This window comes from Panthera uncia, chromosome F1 (genome assembly GCF_023721935.1).
Source record: "Panthera uncia isolate 11264 chromosome F1, Puncia_PCG_1.0, whole genome shotgun sequence".
NCBI classification, from domain to species: domain Eukaryota; kingdom Metazoa; phylum Chordata; class Mammalia; order Carnivora; family Felidae; genus Panthera; species Panthera uncia.
The window spans coordinates 19425121-19447971 of NC_064813.1; the positions used below are offsets into that span (position 1 = coordinate 19425121).

At 38.7% G+C, this 22851-nt stretch overlaps 1 protein-coding gene across 4 annotated transcripts in view; it reads left to right on the forward strand.

Annotated features, from left to right (window-relative positions):
- RASAL2 (RAS protein activator like 2) overlaps positions 1-22851 on the forward strand; it is a 349271-nt gene that overhangs the window by 178062 nt on the left and 148358 nt on the right. For all 4 annotated transcript variants that reach the window (XM_049634019.1, XM_049634018.1, XM_049634015.1 and 1 more), the window contains exon 3: positions 12700-12826. In XM_049634019.1, coding sequence (XP_049489976.1) covers positions 12700-12826 — 127 coding nt within the window. The remainder of the gene's footprint in view (positions 1-12699; positions 12827-22851) is intronic.

Consider the following 22851-nt stretch of genomic DNA (forward strand, 5'->3'; position numbering starts at 1 on the left):
ATTTGCTAATAAAGTATCTTAAAATTAAGGTATGTACGTTGGTTTTTAGATATAATGCTATTGCACATTTAATAGAGTATAATGTAAACATAACATATATCTGTGGGCAAACCAAAAAATTCATTTGTCTCGTTTTGTTGCATTGGTCTGGAACAGAACCTGAAATGGCTCTGCGGTATGCCTGTAAGTCTAAAGGGCTGCCCGCGTCATAATGATTACAGTCATCATGAAGAAGCGAGTTCAACAAGATGAGGGTGGATTTTCACTAAGGAATTGTGAAATAGATATTGAGTTGAGAAATTTGGAATGATGACAGTTGGGATTGTGTAGACCTGGCCCCCAAAATCACCCAGAAAGGCTACTGGAAGTGATGTCAGTGTAGCAACTAGCAGGTAATAAATGGCACTGTCAGGGGACTAATTGAAAGAGGTTAATAAAGGGTCTATTGACAGAGATGTGGGCAGCATAAGGGACCCACCAAAGAGTGTGAAGCGCCATGAAGTAGTAACAGCAGAAAGCAGTTATGACCCTAGACTTCCAGGGCAAAGGGAGAGAGCAGTGCTTCTGGAAACCAAAGAACGGTTGCATGTGGGGGCTATGACAGTGGCTGTGGTGCTACACAAAAGAGCACAACTTCTACCTGAACATCAGCAGCCAGCAAGGAGGAAGCAAAGGGGAATAAACACTCCAGCACTTTTCCTGCCTTCTGGTTTCTTGTCAGTTGTTACCTACTGGCCAAATCTAACTTGAAGCCAGAGGGGAAAATATTGCTCTTCATGTGTTTTGTTGAGGTTTGCTTTCTGAAACACACAGAGAGGGAGAGAAGGGCAGAGAGTGCATCTGGAGGGGCTGATGGAATGTAACTAGCATAGGCATCAGGTTCTAGGTGAACTTTCTCTCCCGCCAAATTAAAAAGCCCTTGAACTTATCATATACCATTTGCTTCTTTACTCAGACCGTTAAAATGTACACATCCTTCCACATCCAAATAACTCATTTGCTTATTGGTGATTTTTCAGATAGTTGATATCATTCTGGTTTGGTAGGTCCATAAAATGGTTTCACTCTCCACCTCCACGACGTAAAAAAATGAGTGAATATGATCTTGACAAAGAAGAGAGATAACGGGAGGGAAGAAGAAAAGATCTGATTCAACAAAGGGCAAAGATTAATTGCCCAAAATACATGTAAATATCTAAAAAGCTGTAGGTAGAATATCAATTTAGTAGGTCATCATTCCCAAAAAATGAGTTCAGGGGAAGCAGTGAACAGCAAATACATTTCTTAGTTCTCAGCTGCGGATCCCTATCTCCCTTTTCTCTTCTCTCCTCCTCTCTTTTCTTTTCTATCCCTTCTCTTAGTCAACTGTCTTTAATATAGTAAAACCAAGGGAATAACAAAAGAATTTTAGTTTCTTTTATTTTAATAAACAGTTCTTACTTGTGAGGGCCTAGCTAATATGCTCTCTCTGAAGCCCTTGCTTATTCTTTTTCTCCAGCCATTGAAAAATATCCTTTGTTTTTGTTACCTCTCCATACCCATAACCTTTTTCCAGTATTTTAATATTATTAAATTTTATTGAAATAATAAAGGTCAGCATTTTCTAGGATAGTCTAGTACAAGTTGCCATGTTCATAGAAACATATAATAAAAAGTGGTAGAATGAATATTAGTATAGAAGATTTCTAGTTATCCACTCTGAATACACAGATAATTGAAAATGTTCGTTTTAGTCAACCTACTTTGTCAGCAGCCATTTATCAGAGTTGTTAATAATAATCAGCCACATCAGTGTGATATGATACACAGATCATTTGCTGTCTTTCTGCCCTTACCTAACTTTTATTCAATTTAGAGTGTACTGTAAGAAATTAAATGGCATAAGGATAGAGAGAACATAAGGTAGAGCATAGATACATGCCACATCTAGAACCAAGATAAAATCCACTGATGAGAGATTACTGATCAGTTGAGTATTCCAGGCCTGGGCCCCCTTTTGTCTCATAAAATAACCGTTCATGAGGAATAATTTTCTACAACAGTATCTTATGTACTGTATTCCTTTTTATGCCAGTCATCAAGAATAGCCCCGGACATTGGGGAACCCCTCATCTCCCACACTCTGCATGTGTCTGCAAATCCCCCTTTCTCCTTTCTGTCCCTGCCTTCTACTCATCTTTTCCCACCTCTTAAAACCCTATCGCTATACCCTCTGCAACTCACAATCCGTCATCAGCAAAATCAGCTGTTTCTTCTACCAGTTCTTAGTAGGCATCCCTTAACTTCTTAGTTTCATGAGAACCTGTAACTTCTCTGAACACACCGTCTTCTGTGAAGTCCTATCAAGGGCTGGCTGTTTTTCTTCCCACAGCCCTCATACCTCAATGCCTGTACTAGGTGTCCTTCCTCTTTTATGACTGATTCCTGTCCTCCCTCCCTAAAAAGTCCAAATCCTGAGTCTCCTCTTATAGTCATGTTCCAGCCCCTAGTCATTACTTCTCATTTTTTGTTGATTTGAGCACCTGGCTCATTATCTGCAACACTACTTCAGCCTTAATTTGTGGATTAAATCTTCAGAGATGCTTCTAACACACTGGTTCTCAGTTCCTTGACCTCCTTTCCTCCAAAAATATTTTCCTCTACCCCACCTCATTGCTATAATTTCTTCTTACTCTCAGTTCCATGTGTTTTACACTCTAATCATCACCTTCTGTCTTCCTAGCTCATTACTTATTCTAACAATCCTTCAGTCCTTTTGGAACCTATTTTCCATTGATGCTGTAAGCTTTTCTGCCCCTCATACCTCTAATGTCCAATCTCCCCTCTTCAGTCTGCCTCATTTTCATAGCCATTCTAATCACCCCTTGCATACTATTCCCTTGCCCTTCTCTTACATTATCATGCTCTTTTGGTAATGGTGATGACTCAGTTAAATCCTGCCCCTCATCTATCCTGCCCTGATTCCACGCGATGTAACGTGCCTGGACAAGACCACTCCATCATACTGACACTCTTTAAACTAATGGTTGCAATCCTCATGTAAACCCCTAATTTAGCTGCTTGGCAATCCCAAAACATGTCTTAGCTTAATTTTGTCCAGCTCTCCTGGACTAGTTCTTCTCAGTCTGTGTGTGGTGAAGGACTAGTTTTTTCTCCACTTGACTGTGAACAAAATACAATGAAGTGAATAGTTAAGAAAAATGACATTTTAAAAAGACATAAAAAACATAAGCCCGAATTTTTAATTAGATTTAACTAAAATGAAATCACGATTCAACAAATATGTGCCGAATAATCATAAGAAAAGAAGAAATAAAATTATGAAAATTATGCATGTTCATGGAAAGTGTTGCTGTACAATGAAACAAACCCATTGATCACACGAGGCACACTTCTGTTTCTGTGCTGTTAAATTATTTATTGCAAACCAGTAACAAACAGTTTGCAGAACAGCATAAGACCTTGGACCGCACTTTTGAGTAGCACAATCCAAAATGACTTCTAAAGTGATTTTTTTCACACCTCCTCTGTTCTAATCCTTTCTCTATTACCCTCTTATAGCTGGTTACTTTGCTGCTTATTTCACCGAGAAAAACTCAAGCACCCAGCAGAGAATTTATGCACACTTCATTAGCATGTACTGTGTCTGCCCATCCACCACCGATGCCTGTATTTGTCTCCTTTGACTGTGGTTGAACTACACTTCAACCGTGGTCAGCCCCTCCAGGTGCACACGTTCCATTCCTTCTTGCCTATTCCAGGAGGAATCACTGGCAATCCTCCCCTGCTTCTTTTACAGCTTGAATTTTTTGCTGTCTACTGGATCATTCCCCATCAGTATGCTATTATTTTTCCCATTTTAAAAGCAAAAATAAGCCTGTATTAACCTCACTTCTAGCTCCAATTACCACCTCGTTCTCTGCTTCCCTTCACAGCAAAAATTCTTGAAAACTTTTAAACCCATTGCCTCTAATTCCTCTCCTTTTATTGTCTCTTAAACCTCCTCCATCAGATTCTTACACCCCTCTGCCAAAATTGCTCTCTTAAGCTCACTGGTGACCCCCACATCACTAAATCCAGTCGTCAGTTCTCAGTTCTCATACTACTCAATCTGTCAGTGACATTTCCTACAGTTGATTTGCTCCTTCCTTCTAGAACCACTTTCTCCACCTGGCTTCTCATGCTCTCCTACTTTTCTTCCTGCCTCTCTGTCAGTTCCTTCTGAGTCATCTGTGCAGATTTCTCTTCTTCTCTTTAAATCTTAACAGAGGAGTGCTGCAGAGTTCAGTCCTTGGGCCTCACTTTTTTTAGGACTCTCCTCCAATCTTACGAGTTTTCTATCTCAAGACTATACTTCTGTCTTCTCTAGACCCACATATCCATCTGCCCATACACACCTACTTGGATATGTAATAGTCAACTCTAACGTGCCTCACAGTGGGTCCCTAATTTCCCCTCCCAAACCTGCCAAAGGCCATCCCCCTCTCTGTTAATGATAAGTCCATTCTTCTAAGTTTCAGAGGCCCTAGACTTGCGCAGCTCACTCCAGTCGTTCTGGCATTGTTATGATTCTAGAGCATATCAGCATATTCTTGCCTCAAGGCCTTGATATCCCTCTGATAGTAAATGATTCACTCTCTCAACTCCTTTAAGTCTTCACTTACTGTCACCTGCTCAACAAGACCTACCCTGACCAACCTATTTAAAATTGCAACTGCTCCTCCTATCTCCACCCAAAACTTTGGTCTGATTAACCTGGCTCTGATTTTTTTTCCTTCATAGCCTTTACCACCTTCTAAAATGCCTTATAATTTGTTATATTTACGTATCTCTTGCCCTATGAAAGCATAAGCTTTAGGGCAGGGATTTTGTATTCAATGCTGTATTATTCAGTGCTTAGAACAGTTCGTGACATAGAAGTAAATTCTCAATAAATATTTGTCCAATAAATTTTTTAAAAGGTAAATTATAAACTTTGATTCTGAATATCCGTTTCCTTAATATAAATTTGAGAGGAGATGAACCTTCTTTTCTATCTTTTCGTTTTGTATTATAAATCTGCCCAGAACATGAGACTTAATTCCATATTTTTTCTAAAACTGGATAATAAAAAAGGAACAAAATAATCCATAAGCTGCTTTTCCATTGTTGAATATTTGATTAATTTTTATTTATTGAGCAGTATTGTGGTTGCAAAGATGTAGTCTTATTGGTCACATCAAGGTAAATTGAAAGCTATAGTCATTTGGAACTTGACAGAAGTGATGGTCGTACAACATTTGAATGTGATAAATGTCATTGAATTATTCATTTTAAAATAGTTAATTTTAGGTTAAGTGAATTTCACCTCAATAAATTTTTTTTTCCAAAAATTATAACCATAAGGGAAAGATTAACTGACATATTGCCTGGGTGGGTTGTGATGTGAAAGTAAGAATGCCAAGAAAGATTTTACAGAAAAATTTATGATTGGGCCATGTCTTTAGGGACAAATAGAAGCTCAGCTGGAGGAGAAGGAGGGAAGGATATTCCAAGTACGTATGAGGATACAAACTCAAGAAACATATCTCTTTGGCAAACTGCAAAATGTTCAGAATTCTTGGAATCAAGTTTACAAGAGGAAAAAAAATAGCTGATAGCTAGCAAGAACTGAACAGTAAAGTGCCTTTTAGGCCATGCTAAAGAATTTGTATGTTATTCTGGAAATGATTTAGACCACAGAAAGGTATTTAACAGGGCAATGACATCATCAAATTTGCTTCTTAGTAAAGGAACTCTAGGGGGCGTCTGGGTGGCTCAGTCAGTTAAGCATCTGACTCTTTTTTTTTTGTTTGTTTTTTAACGTTTATTTTATTTTTGAGACAGAGAGAGACAGAGCATGAACGGGGGAGGGGCAGAGAAAGAGGGAGACACAGAATCAGAAGCAGGCTCCAGGCTCTGAGCCATCAGCCCAGAGCCCGATGCGGGGCTCGAACTCACGGACCATGAGATCGTGACCTGAGCTGAAGTCGGATGCTTAACCGACTGAGCCACCCAGGCGCCCCGAGCATCTGACTCTTGATTCCAGATCAGGTCATGATCTCAGCATCCTAAGATTGAGCCCTGTGTTGGGCTCCATGCTGAGCATCGAGTCTGCTTAAGATTCTGTCTTTCCTTCTCAGTTAGTCCCTCCCCCACTCACATTCTCTCTCTCTCTCTCTCTCTCTCTCTCTCTCAAAAAATTAAAATAAAGAAAAAAAAAAGTAACTCTGTTGATCATGTGGAAAGTAGATTGAAAGGGATTGGAAGGAAATAAATGAGTGAAGATTACTGCCATAGACTGGGTCAGGGATGATGAAGGGATAATGAATATACAAAGCAGATACAGAAACAGTTTAATGCTCCGAGACAGGTATGTTCTACCATTAAGTTGAAAAAACTGGATTAAGTCTCTCCCAAAAGAAAATGTAAAGCCATTGCTGTACCTGCTACTTAAATGATAAACTTAATATGTTGTTAATTTCATTACAGGAAAAGATTAGAAACCCATTTTTTTTTGTGGAAGGACCAGAGTATGCTGTCACTCTTCTACCTTTCACCCACACTACCATGAGAAGTATAACACTTCTCCTTGGAATTTCAAATTGAAGATTTAGAATTCATTGAAACAAGGAGTTTAAGGAATTTCCTGCTAAAATTATCTAAAGATGCTGTTTAAAACCTTAATCAACTAATCACCAGGGTGTTTACTGCTGTGTTCAAAAGATAATTAAGAGGTTCCATAAGGATTTAAACTGAATCCTAGGCCAGGCACTGCTGGAATGTGGGAGGATTATATTAGTCTAGTACCACTCATGTATTCAGTGTGGGATCTTTTAGTGCTCTCTCTTAACTCTGCATGTTTCCTGTCAGAAACGGGAACACGTCTGCTTGGGGGATATACATGGGAAGAGTGTTAAACACACTCCTTACCAATTTGAGACTATAACAGAAGGGTAGGTCTGGGAAGAATGCTGAAAGAGAATTCTGCCAGGAGTATCACCTTGAGAAATGACTCGTTGGTTCAGTAAATTGCTTCATGCAAATTGTGCCAAACAGACGCTGCTGATGTGTTATGAAATATACTTCCCTGCCCGGATGCCAGAAAAGGCCCCAGCTGGCTTGGCACCACCCCAGTTCAAAGAGGGCGTAGGAGGCCATTTGAATTCCATTTTGCTCCAAGAGATAAGGCCAAGTAAACGAGAGATTAGGGAGCTGAGGGAAGTGGCAGAGAGGACAATCGTGAACCCTTCAAGGTACAGCCAGTATAAAAATACAGAAGAAAGCCGAATTTGTGATTTCTTTCTTTCGGCAAAACCAAGTCATTAGGAAAAATAATTCCTATTATTCAGTTTCTACTTTCTGTATTTGGAATTTTTAAAGCTAGGAGCTAGCATATAAGCAACAAGGTAGTAATAATGCAATTTTAAAATGTTTTAGAATATCTTTACTGCTTTTGAAAAGCAATATTTACACTCAGATATATTGATGAAAATAACACTTAAGGCTTTGTGCAAACAGCAAAAAAAAAAAAAAAAAAAGCTAAAAAATCAACTATTATTTGTCCTCTGGTAAACTACCCATGGCATATTTCATTCAGAATCATTTTCAGGTTATTCAGCAAATACATAATGTGCCCCTATATATGCATTCATTGGTTAGGAGTTACAAAGAATAAAACACAGTTCCTTCCTCTTTCTCCCCCATATCAAATTCAGTGGTGGAAATAAGACAAATAAGTTTTTAAAGTTTTTTTAATGTTTATTAATTTTTGAGAGAGAGACCAGAATGTGAGCAGGAGAGGAGCAGAAAGAGAGGGAGACACAGAATCTGAAGCAGGCTTCAGGCTCTGAGCTGTCAGCACAGTACTCCACACGGGGTACCCACAAACCGTGAGATCATGACCTGAGCCAGAGTCAGAAACTTAACTGACTGAGCCACCCACGGGCCCCAATTTTTAAATATCATTTGATAAATAGCACAAGTAAATGGGGGTAGAATGAAAGAAAGAAATTCATTTACTCTAAAGGACTGTAATCTGTGTCATTAAAATGCTATTGGCAATGGGTAATTACCAAAGGAAGCTTAAGAAAGAAAGGGATATGATCAAAGCTGTGTGTTATGAATATTAATCTGTGGAATGTCTTGGAGGGAGAAGTAGGAAGAAGACAGACCCATAAAGAAACTACCATTCCTCTGGTCTACAAGCTGGAATAGTTTCCCACTGCTTCCTGAATTATGCATGACCTGGTATTAAACCCCTCTCAATGCAATCATAATAAATTTTGGTTTTCTGTGTTCTACCACACTTCTAGAGGCTCTAGCTAAATTGGCCTTCTTCCTGTTCCAAAACAAAACAAAAGTTGTATGTTTACAATTTCTTGGCCAGTTTTTTCCTTTGCCTGATGTGGCCCCCGTCTCTAGGTATCAAATATTCATTCATTCATTTGTGGGCTGGAGCTATTACAGGGCTTGGCCATTGACTGGTAAGGTACAAGCTGTTGACTTACAGCTTACAGAATTAGTCGTTCAAATGCATAATTATAATTCAGTGTAATAGGTGCGGTGACAGAGCCAGAAGATGCTGTTGGAGGAACCTTGAGGAGGTGTACCTTACCCTCCTCTTAGGGACTTGGTAGAAGGGAGGATTTCTGGAGGAGGTAATGCCTGTCCTAAGCCTTAGGGTGACTAGGAGTTTGCTTGGCAGGTGTAGATAAGAAAGTAAGGAAAGATATTTCAGGCTGAGAGAACCAACTAAGCAAAGGCGCTGAACTACAAAATAGGGAATATATTAGGGAAGTGCAAGCAATTTGGTATTCCTAGAATGTAAAAGCTGCACGAAGCTGGACACTCAGACAGTGGCCAGATTGTGGGAAGCCTGGTATACTGCCTTAGGGAGTTTGCACTTACTCTATAAGGTAGTAGTATTAAAGCACTCTTTTAGCAGAATCCTTTCCTGGTGGAAAAGCTTATGCAGAAGCCCTATACGACAGATAAACTTGGAATCATGTGCCCCAGAAATGCTTTCTTTTGCTGTTAGCATTATCTTGGTTTCCTGTACTTGACTATTAATGTGTGTGTACTCTGACTGAAATGGAAATTAATTCCTATGTAATTCTAAACAAAATGAAAGGTGATTTGGCAGAAAACATAGAGGTATATGTTACGTATATAATGTTTTCTAAGTAACCTGATTTGTTTGTCCCATGTTGCTCTTCATTGCCATGGATGATTTGGAACTAACAAAGAGGACTGAGAGTCAGAGATTCAGTTTGACTTTGTTATTAACATATCTTAGATACCCGAGAAGCCATTTACTCCTTACTGTGTTCTCCTTTCTCTTTGTAAAATGGAATGAATGAAAGCACTTACCCACCCACCTGCCTCCCCTGAGGAAACAGAGCACTCAGAAGCACAGTATAAGGACAAAGAGGTGAAAAGAAAAAGTCCTCTAATTTTTTTGGAACTAGGAAGAGCTATAATATTTAAGGACTAATTCAGTGCAAACAAGCAAGTGTGAACTCGTGAACTAAATTAGGGCAAATCAGAAAGGACAGAATTGCTTTCCTAAAATTGACTTTGTAAAACTGATCTCTCTGGCTGTGTTCTGAGACTTGTGAACTCCAGCTTAGTTCATTTGAAGATACTTGGAATACGATCCCTCTAATTTTCAAAGGGTAGATCAATATGTTTTAAAAATTATTTTAGGTAAGGATCAATCAATAGTGCTGTAAAAGTAAAATATTGTTAAGATATGCAGGTTTAGAATAAAAGTCAACACTATTCTCCCTCAAATCCTGAATGAGAGGTAAAAATGCCCTAACCTTTCAGAGTGATACTGATGTGGAAATGTTGGGGTTTGGAGCCTACGGCCAATAAAGAATTGTTGAGAGGTCTTAGGTGCAAAAAGGTGGTTTTGTTAAAGCCTGGGGACAGGACCTCTGGGTAGAAAGCTGCACTGGGGTTGTGACAGGTGACTGATTATATTCCTTCAGGTTGGGGGTGGGTTCGGGACAGCACAAGCCTCCAAGGTATTTTGGAAACAAGGTTTCGAGGATCCTGAGGGACCGGCTGTTGTTAGGAAAAGGTCATTTATGACTGTTTAGTAAAAGCTCAGTCACGAGACCCTTCGGTTGTGTATCAGTGGGCCGAGTGCTTAGAGGATGATTGCCAACCTATATCTTGGGGGGTGGAGATAAAGGAAGTTTCCAAAGGAATTTTTGTATGTTAAAGTAGCCTTACGGGATCCTAGAAGTTGGTATAATGCTAAGCTAAGATTGCGTTTTGCCCCTTAGCAAAGTGTCATCATCGAGGCAGCTGAGTTTCTAAAGGAATGTCACTCTGCCTGTCTCAGTGGACTGTAAGTTGTTTTGTTTTGTTTTGTTTAAGTTTATTTATTTATTTGGAGACAGAAAAAGAGAGAGAGTGTGTGCGCTCAAGTGGGGAAGGGGCAGAGAGAGAGAGGAAGAGAGAGAATCGCAAGCAGGCTCCACGTGGGGCTCCATCATACACCGTGAGATCATGACCTGAGGCAAAATCAAGAGTCCGACGCTTAACTGGCAGAGCCACTCGGGTGCCCCAATGGACTGTAAGTTGTAAGGACATTTGATGCTTTTTCTTTCGCCTCTGTTTCCCACATCAGTCCTTTGAATGGAATTTTCAATCACAGTTTAAGTTTCAAGAGTGGGAAATGAAGACTCTGTATGAAAACTTTGAGAAAATAGTTGTGTGAGTGAATTTTAGGCCCGTATAAGAAGTTTGATATATTTTATATTTCTCTTCCTTAGTTACGTTAGAGACAACGTATATGATAGTAGAAGCCATTTCTTTCTTTTTCCTGGATACGGCCTTTATAAATTTCTACAGAAAAGATCGTAATGGGTCATTCCTTCCTAAAATATAAAAACAACTACTGTCTTTTTTCTGTGAGGCTTAGGCCTTCATTATTTCAGGTAACAAGAATTTTTAGAGGTAGAACAAAAATAGTTGTGTTTATTTATGTTCATCTCTTCGTTCAAAGACTCAAACTATGTTTCCCCATTCTATCCTGCTTTGAAGGCAGGTAGAGGACACATCTTTGCCTTTCTCAGAGGAAGTTATCTGACTTCTTGGTACTGCTACTCTTTTAATTATTTAAGTAGAGATAATTAATTTCCATCCTGAAAGGGATGGATGGATGATTTAGATTACTGTCCGTAAAGTCTTATATTACAGAGGACTTTGGACTTTTGGAAGAGCTCATGTCCTTATTGATGAAATTATTTGGTCTCCCCTTATTTTTTTAGAATTTTTCTTAATTCTGCCTGTGGTTTCCCGATGTGCAAGCACTAGCCATAGTTTTATGGTCATGAGGAAATGGGGAATTTGGGGTCCTTTAAAGAGTGTTCAGCCTTTTAGTTCCTGTGAAGACATTAGGACTTTGCTCTTCAGATCCTCAGTAACACAGAGAGTTTCCCTTGCTGTCATCCCTTTGACCCCAGGCAGAGGAGTTGGGTTACCGAGGTGAGGCAGAAGGCATATAAAGTTAAGCATATAAAGTTAAGCCTGTATCTATCCCGACTTGGCTGGATCAGTTGATGTGTCCACTGTAATCATTTGGAGAAATAAATTATTCCTCACCTGTAAAAAGGGATGATGATAATGTCTCCCTCATAATGTCACACAGGTAAATTCCTTAGCTTTGCACAAAGTAAGAGCTCAATGCTAATCATTATTACTGAATTTTGTTGAAATTTCAGTATTGGAGCCAGACAAAATTAGAAACTGTGCTCAATTACTGACGTGTTTTGCCAAACTATTTAAGATGTTACCAATATTATTGTTGATTCTGATAAAGGTTCCTGGTAAAATATCTTTGTGAAAAAGCTTTTGCCCTCTGCCAGTAAACAAAAATGATTTGGTCTTTTAGCATATTACCAAAAACAGGGGGCAGGGGGACTTAGAGTCATCCTGTAACTCTACAATGATGACCTGTGAGTACGTTTTAAAACAGTTATTGGTATTAGAGATCTTTTGTACCATTCATAGTTCTTATTCCACATATGCAAACAACACTTGATAGATCCCTGAAATTAGGCCAGAAAGAAAATTTTTAGGGTTTTAATAATGAATCTCACTTTTAGAAGAAAATATGCCATTTGATATAGGTATCTATGCAAGTTTCCAGTGAAATGTATTTTATTAACTGTCTCTAAATGCTTAATTGCAAAATTGAAGAAAATCTGGTGATTTTACTATTTTTATCTAACAAAACCTTCTTTAAATTGAGTTTTGGAGCTAATTCTTCCTGGCTGGCTTTTATTTCTGTTTACCTTATTGAGCATTGGTCAGAAGAATTGGAGCTTGTGAACCAGTTTCTGATTATAAAAGAGTCTTTGTGTGGGTGTTTTGTTTTCTGAGCACCCAAAACAGGTACACACCTGGATATGACTTGTGCATACTTCAGGTAAAGCTCATTTACATACTCACCTTTCCTGATCTTTCAGGTTCCTTTTTAAAGAAAAACTTCCTCACAAGGGGTGGGTAATGTCTTACAGTTGTAAATACTTGCTTTCTACATTTTGCCTACTTTGCTCTAATGATTATGAACTCCTATCTTTATTAGCTAAAAATATTCAGTGTGAAGGTAGCTATGGCAAGTTCACTATTGAGTTTCACGTCTTTTGTCTTTTGGTTAACTAGATACCTGTGGAGGGAGGACAGGAGCAGCAGACAGATTCCACCAAAGGGCGATGCCTGAGGAGAACCGTCAGTGTCCCTTCCGAGGGCCAGTTTCCTGAGTACCCACCAGAGGGCGCCACTAAACTGGGTAAGCTAGTAAAAGGAAACCATTCCCAGCTTTTATCCGGTAGTTTATGGGCTTGTTATTGAGTGTTAGAATAACACAAAACATCCAGCTTTTCCTGTTCAGTGAGCGTGTTGAAATACAGTATGTTCACACAGAGTTAGTGGTCAATAGAAAGTTCTGTTTTTTGCTACCAAGTGGCAACAAAGTTATTTTACAGAGCTAAAATTTATCTGAGTGCTAGGACCACAGGCCTAGGCAGAACGTTGTTTCTGAGTTTACTCCTTGGCTTCAAATTTTGAAAGAGCATTAAGTGATCTTGTTGAAGCACTGAGATTCATTGGGGAGCCAGTATTGTGTGGAACCTTGGTGTTGAGTGGTTTGTGTCCTGTTCACACAGCTACTGATGTTGCCTTATGTAATGTTGGATCAGGCTAATTTAGCTGAGCTAATTTTACATGTCCCACGTAAGTTATATTCATGGTTGGAGTGGGTGACAGTAGGGAGAAATGGAAAAAAGAAACCCGCTTGAGTTGTTGTGCACAAAAGAATTACTGTCAATATCAAAACTCTTGCCCTGTTTCCTACCAAGTGTATTCTGTTTGATGTTTTGTGTGCTTACCAGTAGATATGTAGATTATTAGACAGGTCAGGTGATTCTAAGGAAACATAATTAAGATGATATAAAATAACAAAAGAATGTGAAAACTAGGGAATGCTTTGGTGCTTTGTATTGTTGTATTATTATTTGCTTAGTGAACCTAGACATTAAGTCATAGGCATTTGATGGGTAGATATACAGAATCATTTCTTGTCTCTATGTTGTGTAATATGGATAATTCTGTGATTTTGGTGTATTTTTGAAAATCAGGATTTGGTTTTTTGGTTTGTTTTTGCCTTTTTCTTCATTTCTCTTCATTTTCTACATGGAACTCAGAATTCTTGCTCAGAATCTGGATCCTTTATTTATCGTTATTATTTTTTTAATCCTATAACAGTTGTTGCTTTTCTAAAAATTAGGTGAGCAAACACTTTTCTTCAAGGAGTCACACTTGAAGAAATCAAGATTTCCTTTCATTTTATTTCCACTGTACTTCTTTAGCATGTGTTCAAACCAGTTTAAATGTGAGCCTAAATTACATTGCAAACCTGTCTGGGTGTAACCATTTTATAGTTTATTTATATTTCACGTACAGGTCCTATGTGGCTTGGACTGGCTCAGCGTCACCTTCTTCAGCCTCTTGCTGTCGTTATTTGTAATGTTATGTTGATGACTGTCTTTGCCATTTCTCCATGAACCTTTGGCTGTTCAAGCTTTGACCTACAAAAGTCACTTAATTTTGAAGAAGTGTAATCATAGTCTCAAATGTTATTACAATTTTATAGAAGAGAAAACTATATAATAATTCTTAAAAAGTCTCCACCATTCCAGGTTCTGATCCCAAAGATAAACTCAGATGAGTGGCCAAGGTGTCTAGTCCAGAGCCAACCTTCTACCTCTGCCCTTGACTACAAGTATGGTAGCCATCTAGACTCATGGCGTCCGTAATCATTTTCAGAGTGGATGTCCTCAATTAGCACTGAAAGCTATTGCTTATAAGCACCAGAGGGGAAAAGGCTACTTTTACAGTCATTCTTCCTTACCTTTCTGTTTAATGTTGAATTAGATAATTATTCTGTTCTGTTTTTGTCTCCTAGTGATTTGTCTTTAGGCAAAATTTTCTGCTGTCAAATAGTTAACTGAGTGATTGCTGTATATGTAACATTCTGTGCCAATCACTAAGAATGAAAAAAGATGTAAGAGAAGATTTCTGCCTTTAGAAGATTCTTATGTAGTTAAGAAGATAGATTATTGATGACTAATCACAGTACCTGTTATTACTGTGGCATATTATATTGTGTGGCTTTTATTTTTTGTTTTTTAAAAACCTTTCATTTATGCAGCGAATAGTTACTGAGTGAAAACTATGTGCCAGGTGCTGGTCTAGGCCCTCAAAATATAGCAGTGAAAAATTAGGCAAAAATGTGTCCTTTTGTGGAGCTTACATTCTATTGAGGAGTGACAGACACTAAGCAAGAGTAATAAGTGGACTATCTACTGTGCTAGATGGTGATAAGTACAAAGAAAAAAATAAAGTAGGGAATGGGGGTAGGAATGGCAAGGAAGTGTAATTTTAGCTAAGGTGACCAAGGAATGCCTCTTGTTGAGTGACATTTGAGTACAGATCTGATAAAATAATGACTGTTAAGCATATAGATACTTGACGGTGAGAGGTTCCACCCAGAGGAATGACTGGCATAATGCAGGACTATGCTTGGGCTGTTGTAGGAGCAGCACACGTGCCAGTGAGGCTGACACGGATGAACAGGGGGAGAGTGGTAGGAGATGACATCACTCAGCCCTTTGGCGAGCAGGTCACGATGGTCTTGTGGGTCATCATAAGGGCGTTGGCTTCTACTCTGTGAGATGGGGAACCCTTGACTTCCAACCGAATCTGCTTGTTGGATTGGATATGGGAAGTAAGAAACAGAAGAGTGAAGGATTTTGGTTAGAGCAGCTAGAGGAATCAGGTTATTATTTTTTTTTAATGGGAAAGACTGGGAGAAACCCACTTGAAAGTGGGATTGACTGGGAGTTCAATTTTGGACGTACTGAGTTTGAGAGTCTTGTTAGACACCCAAGTGGAAATATGTGAGTCTGGAAATCAAGAGAGGGAGGTACGGATTGGACACAGAAATGTAGTCCTTTGGGGGCACCTGGGTGGCTCAGTTGGTTAAGGGTCTGACTCTTGATTTTGGCTCAGATTATAATCTCACGGTTTGTGCAACTGAGCACTGCATCAGGCTCTGTGCTGACATCGTAGACTCTGCTTAGGATTCTTGCTGTCCCTCTCTCTCTGCCCCACCCCACCCCCAAAATAAATAAGTAAGTGTAAAAAAAAAAAAAAGAAAGAAAAGAAAAGAAAAAAAAGAAGGAAATTGTAGACCTTTAGCAAATAGATGGTATTCACAACTATGAAGTTAAATGAAATCACCAGGGAAATGGGTGTAGGTAGAAGAGAGAAGTCCAAGACTCAGCCCTGGAACAACACTTAGAGGTTAGGAAGATGGGGAGGCCCTGGCAAAGGACAGACCAGAAAGGAAGAATGAAAATCCAGAATTTTGCCTCCAAATAAGGCAGCTGAGTCAGGTGTGAATGGGGAAACCCTTCTGGTTTTACATGGTTCTTACACTTGGCAAACTCTAGATTCTCTTTATTCTCCTCCAGTAGAGGAATCCCAAACACTGATCAGTTTGTGCAGATACCATGTAAAATTATGGTATACATTTTGACTTCAGGTATGAGGTCGTCATCTATGGAGAAATGCCCACTCATGGAAAACATGCGCTTTTTACTCTACTGCAGAGAATGTAGGACAGAAAGGAGCTCTCTGAATGTACAGGGTCTGTGAAGAATTTATGGTGGCTCCCAGCTTACTGTACGTCACAGATTTCAGACTGGTTAAAAAACTTGTGAATGTAAAAGGATGGGAAGGCCCATATTTGTGTCTCACACCTAGTTTAACATGAGCACATTTACGCTGATGAGAACCTAACAGATGTCAAAAACTTAGCAAAAAAAAAGTGTGCATGGGGTATGGAACAGCAGAGTGGGAAGTGGCCAGCAGAGAAAGTACTTCTCACTCGGTACTTCTCCGACTCTCACATTCAGCACTTTACAGATCACCCAAGATACTAAAATGTATATGTACACTGGCATTTGAGTCAGGCTTTGATACACCAAATTCTTGCCCACTGAAACCGTGACGTTTTCTTAAGGCATATGAACATCACGTCTAAAGCACCCATCTCCAGATTTAGAAAACCTAGGAAAAACTACTTACCCCTGGTGACAATATCCAGATTTTAATTTATTCATCAAAAAAGGAGTTTTCAAATTCAAACAATGCAAAACAATGATTTGCTGAATTTTCAGAAGGAAATTATTTCTTCTGACAGTAGGGTCTTTGCATACTGACAATATCGGGAGGTGTGTAAATCAACCGCATGAGCTAGAACTAGTAAATATTTGATTTTCAAGATTCATTTTCAATATTAAAGGTAACCTACATGAATTCAACTTTAGAAAGCCGTCAAATACCATCAGATAAGAACAGTGTGAAGTAGGGGGAAGGGGAAAGCTGAGTGGGAGACAGCGTTTTTGTGAAGTGTACATCTATGGAAGGAAGTTGTCTATCCCTGCATGTTGTCTACTGCCTGGCTGGTGGGGGGCACAGCAGTGAATCGGGAACTCCGTCCGTTCTGTTTGTAGCATTTCTCTGACAGACTCAAAGCCTTACAAGTGGTGACTGAAAGCTGCAGAGCCTCATGCCTCCATTTTGTTATATTATGATAAAAGCTTATAGTTACCCTATGGTCTTACTTACAGAATCTCTGGATTTTTAAAAACCTGTGCCTGTGATAAGTAAGTCTGTTTCACTATCATGAAGTCCTCAAAACCCAGAAGCATTTGATAAATATACCTATAATTATAATTTAACATAGTATGTCTTTGATACATAGTACCAAACTTTGGGAAAGAATGTATGAAAAATCTTGTAGGGGCAAAGTTAGCTGTCCAAAATTTTAATGTTTATGTAAATGAAGGAGTCAAAAAATTTAACATGCTTCACCAAAGAAAGGAACCAAATTGAAAAATCTTTGTGGAACAGCCAACCTTCTGTCTACGGAGTGCTAAGTTTATTGACCTAAGTGATAAAAATTTAGGAAACTTTGAAGAAAATTACTATTAAAGCAGAATATCCTCTCCAAGTCATTTATAAAATTATTATAAAAGTTAACTCTTTTAATCAAAATTATCAGAGGATACTGATTGTTCAAACCTTAGCTTTAACCCTGACCTTCTCTGTTAAAGTAGCCTCAGGCCTAACTCTATGTATAAGCTAATAATGACTCTCTCTTTATTTGCAAGACATAAGAAGTATCTAGGTAACTTACGAGGTATTTTCAAGGTGCTAAAATCTTCTATAAATATACAGGGTGGTAATAATAATATTGAAAGAAGGATATGTGAGTAATGAAGATTTTATATTACCAAAAAATTCCTTCCATTTTTCAAGTAATGGAATAAAAAATTCTAAGTAATTCCTATGTATGATAATATTCAATATTTAGATCAGCTAATATTAAACATATATGAAATATATAATTTATATAATATTAAATAGCATATATATATTTATAAAATCAACAGAAGCAGATCTTGTGCTTTAAAGTAACATAAGTTGACTAATATTAAACATTTATATATATTATATGTATATAATATATAATAGGGCATAATATAATAAGTGATAAATTGATAATATTTTTATATATGTATACAAAACCAATAGAGGCAGATCTTGCACTTTAGGGAAAAATATACAAATGATCAAAAGTTATGAAAAAGAATCAGTAGCCTGATATTTTTAGCTCTAAAAGTAGAGTCCAATGGATAATGGCAGCCCATGGTTTTCTTTGAAGTGTCCTAATATGTAAACTAAGACCATTTCACCATCATCTAATACGTAAGCTCATGCTAAGTCAGCTGCAGAATATCTGACCTTTATACTTGTGTTCTATAATTTCTCTTTTTTTAAGTTTATTTATTTATTTTGACAGAAAGAGAGAGAGAGAGGGAGAGAAAATGGGAGGGCAGGGGAGGGAGAGAAGATCCGAAGCAGGCTCCCTGCTAACAGCAGAGAGCCTCATGCAGGGCTTGAACTCATGAACCATGAGATCATGACCTGAGCTGAAATCAGAAGCTCAAGTGACTGAGCCGCCCAGGTGCCCTGTATTCTTTAATTTCTAGATTTCAGTGATACATAAGTTATTTGAGGACAGGTCAAGTGAACTCAAGGATTATCAAAACTATTATGGATAATTAAAGTAGAAAACCCTGGAATAATGTCCTTTGAAGCTGTTTGTTGGGTAGTTTTGAGTTTTCTTAAAAACCATGAGCCAATATATATAATTCTTTGAGATCTGTAAGATTCTGTAAGATACACGTGCTAATACTGATAATATTCTAGCAGAATGGGCTTGAATCTAGGTTAAAATAGCCACGTACAGTCAATTCTGTAATGTGACATGTGTTTCTAAAAATCACGGAGCTATGCAGTATTGCACAATAAAAATCACAAGTCTTATGGCGAAAAGGGGATTGAGGGCACTGTGTTCAAAAACTTGGTCAATGACAAAAAAGAACAGGAAGTAAAAATGGTAGCACATTTTTACAAGTGTTAAATGGTTGAGAAATACATAAATACTACAATAAATATAATACTTTACCTTGAAAAAATCTGGGAAATGTACTTTGTGGTCGTGGGCATCGGACTAGTTTGTGTGTCTACTATGACACGTTTTTTTGAAATTGAATAGAAGACATCGTGACACAAGATACGGATGAGTGTGGCTCGTAGCATGTGCAGTGAAGTGAGGTGGCTGGCAGGTGTTGAGTTATGCATGCGTGTGAGCATGTTGTGTTTTCGTACATGGCTTGGTTCAGCTGGGTGCCGTGTTCTTTGTTCACGTGGTGTTTCTCACAGATGAAATCACGCATAAGCAAGCCAAAAAAATTCACGTAACAGATCGTGCCCTATTATGTTACTTGTGTTGTAATATTCACGTTTTCAAAGCAAGCCCTGTAGCAGAACTGACTTGACTACCGGGCTCAATTAGGTTTGTCCCGTAGAAAGAAGTAGCTTGCATTTGTTAGTCTACTGAATTTCAAACCGTCAGTTACTTTTGAACACATTCCTAAATTTCTTTTTGAAGTTATTTAGAACTCAAAACTAGTACAAATGAAAGAAAAACTAGTCCTTAAGTTCTCAAGCTAACCTCCCAAACCCCATTTTTATTTTACTCTTATGAGCTAGATTGACTGGTTGGTTGATTTGACCTAGGTGTAGACTAGCAGTGTCTTCTCTGAGGAAATCGGTTCTCAGTTCTAAGTCAAGGCGCCAGATCTCAGTTCTTTCTAACTTGTAAATGCGAGTTTGGATTCCCGATTTGCTCTTTTATCTTCCTCCCCATCCTCATCCTGGCCCCCTTGAGATTTGTTTGATGCTGTGAAAGGTGGCGCCAAGGTTGCAATTGCCTGACCAGTGCCGTGTGTCATTTGTCTTTGATTTGTAGCTATTTCATAAAGTTTCCAGCAGATGGCAGTAAAGTTCCTAAACGAAGGCTTCCTTTCCTGATTCGTGTAGGTCTTTTGTACAGGCTATCGTCAGGGTTGTTGTAAAGCCGGAAGACCTGGGGAAGGAGACACCGTGAAGGAAGTCAACATGGAGCTGTAGGCCAGCTGCTTGCCAGATTTATTACAAAGCTGTATTCTATGTCTTAATATTTAAGTTAGTCTAACAAACTTTTTTTAAAAATACATCTAAATAAAATATGTTCTAAGCTTCAACCTTGACTGTATATTTGTAACACATTTTGTAACAGTCTGGAATTGCAGGCTAGAATTTTCAAATTTGGTCCCATATCATGAGAGGCCCCACAAACATACAGCTCGGTACCACCCAGCCTGTACCTTCGAGCTCTTAGGAGATCCTTGCCCGAGAGCACCAGAGTAGAGTCCTCTAAAATGTGATGCCCATGTGAGGGGCCCCTTTTGACTGACTAGTCCTAATGCAGTGTTAGTCATAGCACATCACTATGGTGTTTGGAGAGTAGAGTGGGAAGGAGGAATGCATGGCTTAAAGAATCAGGAATGGTTTTTAGATTCAACCTGGACTTCTAGGGAGAAAAAAGGTGGTTTGAACCTGAGCATCTATTCCTTCCAGAAACCCCACTATAACTATATAGTAAGGGGATTTTCTTTTAAAGACATGGTCCTTCAAGGATACGGAGAATGAGAAAGAAGAAAGCAAGCCCACAAAATAATAATAACAACAATAACAATAATAAATTAAAAGCTGAAAAGCAAATGGAGCATGGTACATAACCTAGCTGCCTTGGGAAAGCCAAATCTTAGACTGTCAGTGAAGAAAGCTAAGAAGGAACCTGATTTTTACTACAGAATCTTTAAGTCACTTAGGAATTGATGACAGGAGCATATCATTTATAGTAGATCCCCTATCTTTTCCTCTTCCCCAGTCCACTAAACAATTGCTTTTTCCACCCCTACCTGTATTCTATTCTAAGACTGCAGGTTAATTCTCTGGAGGAAAGAAACTATTGGTGTATTGGGGCACACCAGGCAAAATTGAGAGCACAGAACACTTTACCAAATACAAGGAAACTAAGTGAACATCTGCAGACTGAATGCTGGGCTTATCTTTCCTCACTTGCCTTTACCCTCCAGGCAGGAGACAAGAAGAATATTATTTGGGGTGTTTAACCCACTCAGGAGGAAAGATCTCAAGATACTAACATTCCCAAGACTAGTAGAGATCTGAAGAAAAGCCTCTAGCATGAAAGAGAGAAACCAAAACAAACAAAAGATAAAAAGAAACCTGGAGGAACAGAGACAGGCAGGGAATAGAAAACTTAAAGAAAAACATCGCTATCAGACAGATAAAATATTGCGTACATGAGACAAGAACTGAGTGTTATACAAAGCCAAAGAGTTGCCATGTGCTAAAAAAAAATTGTCACAGAAATAAAACTCAATAGAAGGATTGGAAAATTAAAATGAGGATATAGCCCAGAAAGTAGAGGGGGGAAAAAAAAGATAAAATAGAGTGCCAGTCAAAACAGTGAGGAAGGAAAGGAAATCATTAGCAAAATAATTCAAGAAAATTTCTCATAACTACAAATAGGAGTTTCCAGATTGAAAGAGCTTACCAAGTGCCTATGGCAAAGCACATTTTTGGGAAATTTCAATTTGTTTTTGGTGACATAGAGGCAGTCTTATAAATTTGCAAAGAAAGGACAGATTACATATTTAGGATCAGAAATCAGAATGGCATGAGGCTTCATATCAGCAACATCAGAAGCTAGGAAAAAATGAGGAATGCCCTCAAACTTCTGAAGGAAAATTACTTCCAATTTGGAATTCTATGTTTAGCTATTAGCCACTAATTACACATGAGAATAAAATAGACATTTTCAGGGGCGCCTGGGTGGCTCAGTCGGTTAAGCGGCCGACTTCGGCTCAGGTCATGATCTCGCGGTCCGTGAGTTCGAGCCCCGTGTCGGGCTCTGTGCTGACAGCTCAGAGCCTGGAGCCTGTGTCTCCCTCTCTCTGACCCTCCCCCGTTCATGCTCTGTCTCTCTCTGTCTCAAAAATAAATAAACGTTAAAAAAAAATTTTAAATAGACATTTTCAGACATCAAGATTTAAACAAAAAATTTACCTCCTACACATCATTTCTCCTAGAGCTAATGAAACCTGTTCTTCCCCAAGAGTGAGCAGGATGTGGGATAAAGGCTGGGAGATCCAACACGAGGGGAGAAGACAAAGGGCCCCTCAGGAGAATGTGCTAGAGAGAACGGAGGGTGACAACTCCATAGTGTCTATAGAATGAGGACAAGCAGTTCAGACCGCAGCGGTCAAAAGGCTATCGTGAAGACTTCTCCAAGAAGACAAAATTGATACAGTAGAATGAATTGAAACAACGAATTGAGGATTGAAGCAAATTTGGGATTGAATTAATAATAAGCACATAGAAATTTAAATAAATGAATAATCAGGCAACAGCTTTAGGAGACAAAAATGTAGTTCAGTGCACAGAGAATGCTTGTATAGCACCTTCTACATGTTAGGTACTTTGTATATGTTAATTTTTTAATCTTTGTAAATCCACAAGGTACTGTTTTACATGTAAGGAAAGTGAGGCATAGTGAGGATAAGTAACTTGTCTAAATACCTAAGCAGCTGGTCAATGGCAAAGGTAGGATTTGAACCCAGGCAGTCTGCCTTCAGGAACTCTGCTCTTGACCACGGTGCTGTCTTATGCATCAGGTTCACTGTGTGGCTGCACTGACTACATACGTAGTCCCAGTATTGCTTTTCCTTACCAAAATTACTATGGAACCAAATAGGGACCATGAGAAGGTAG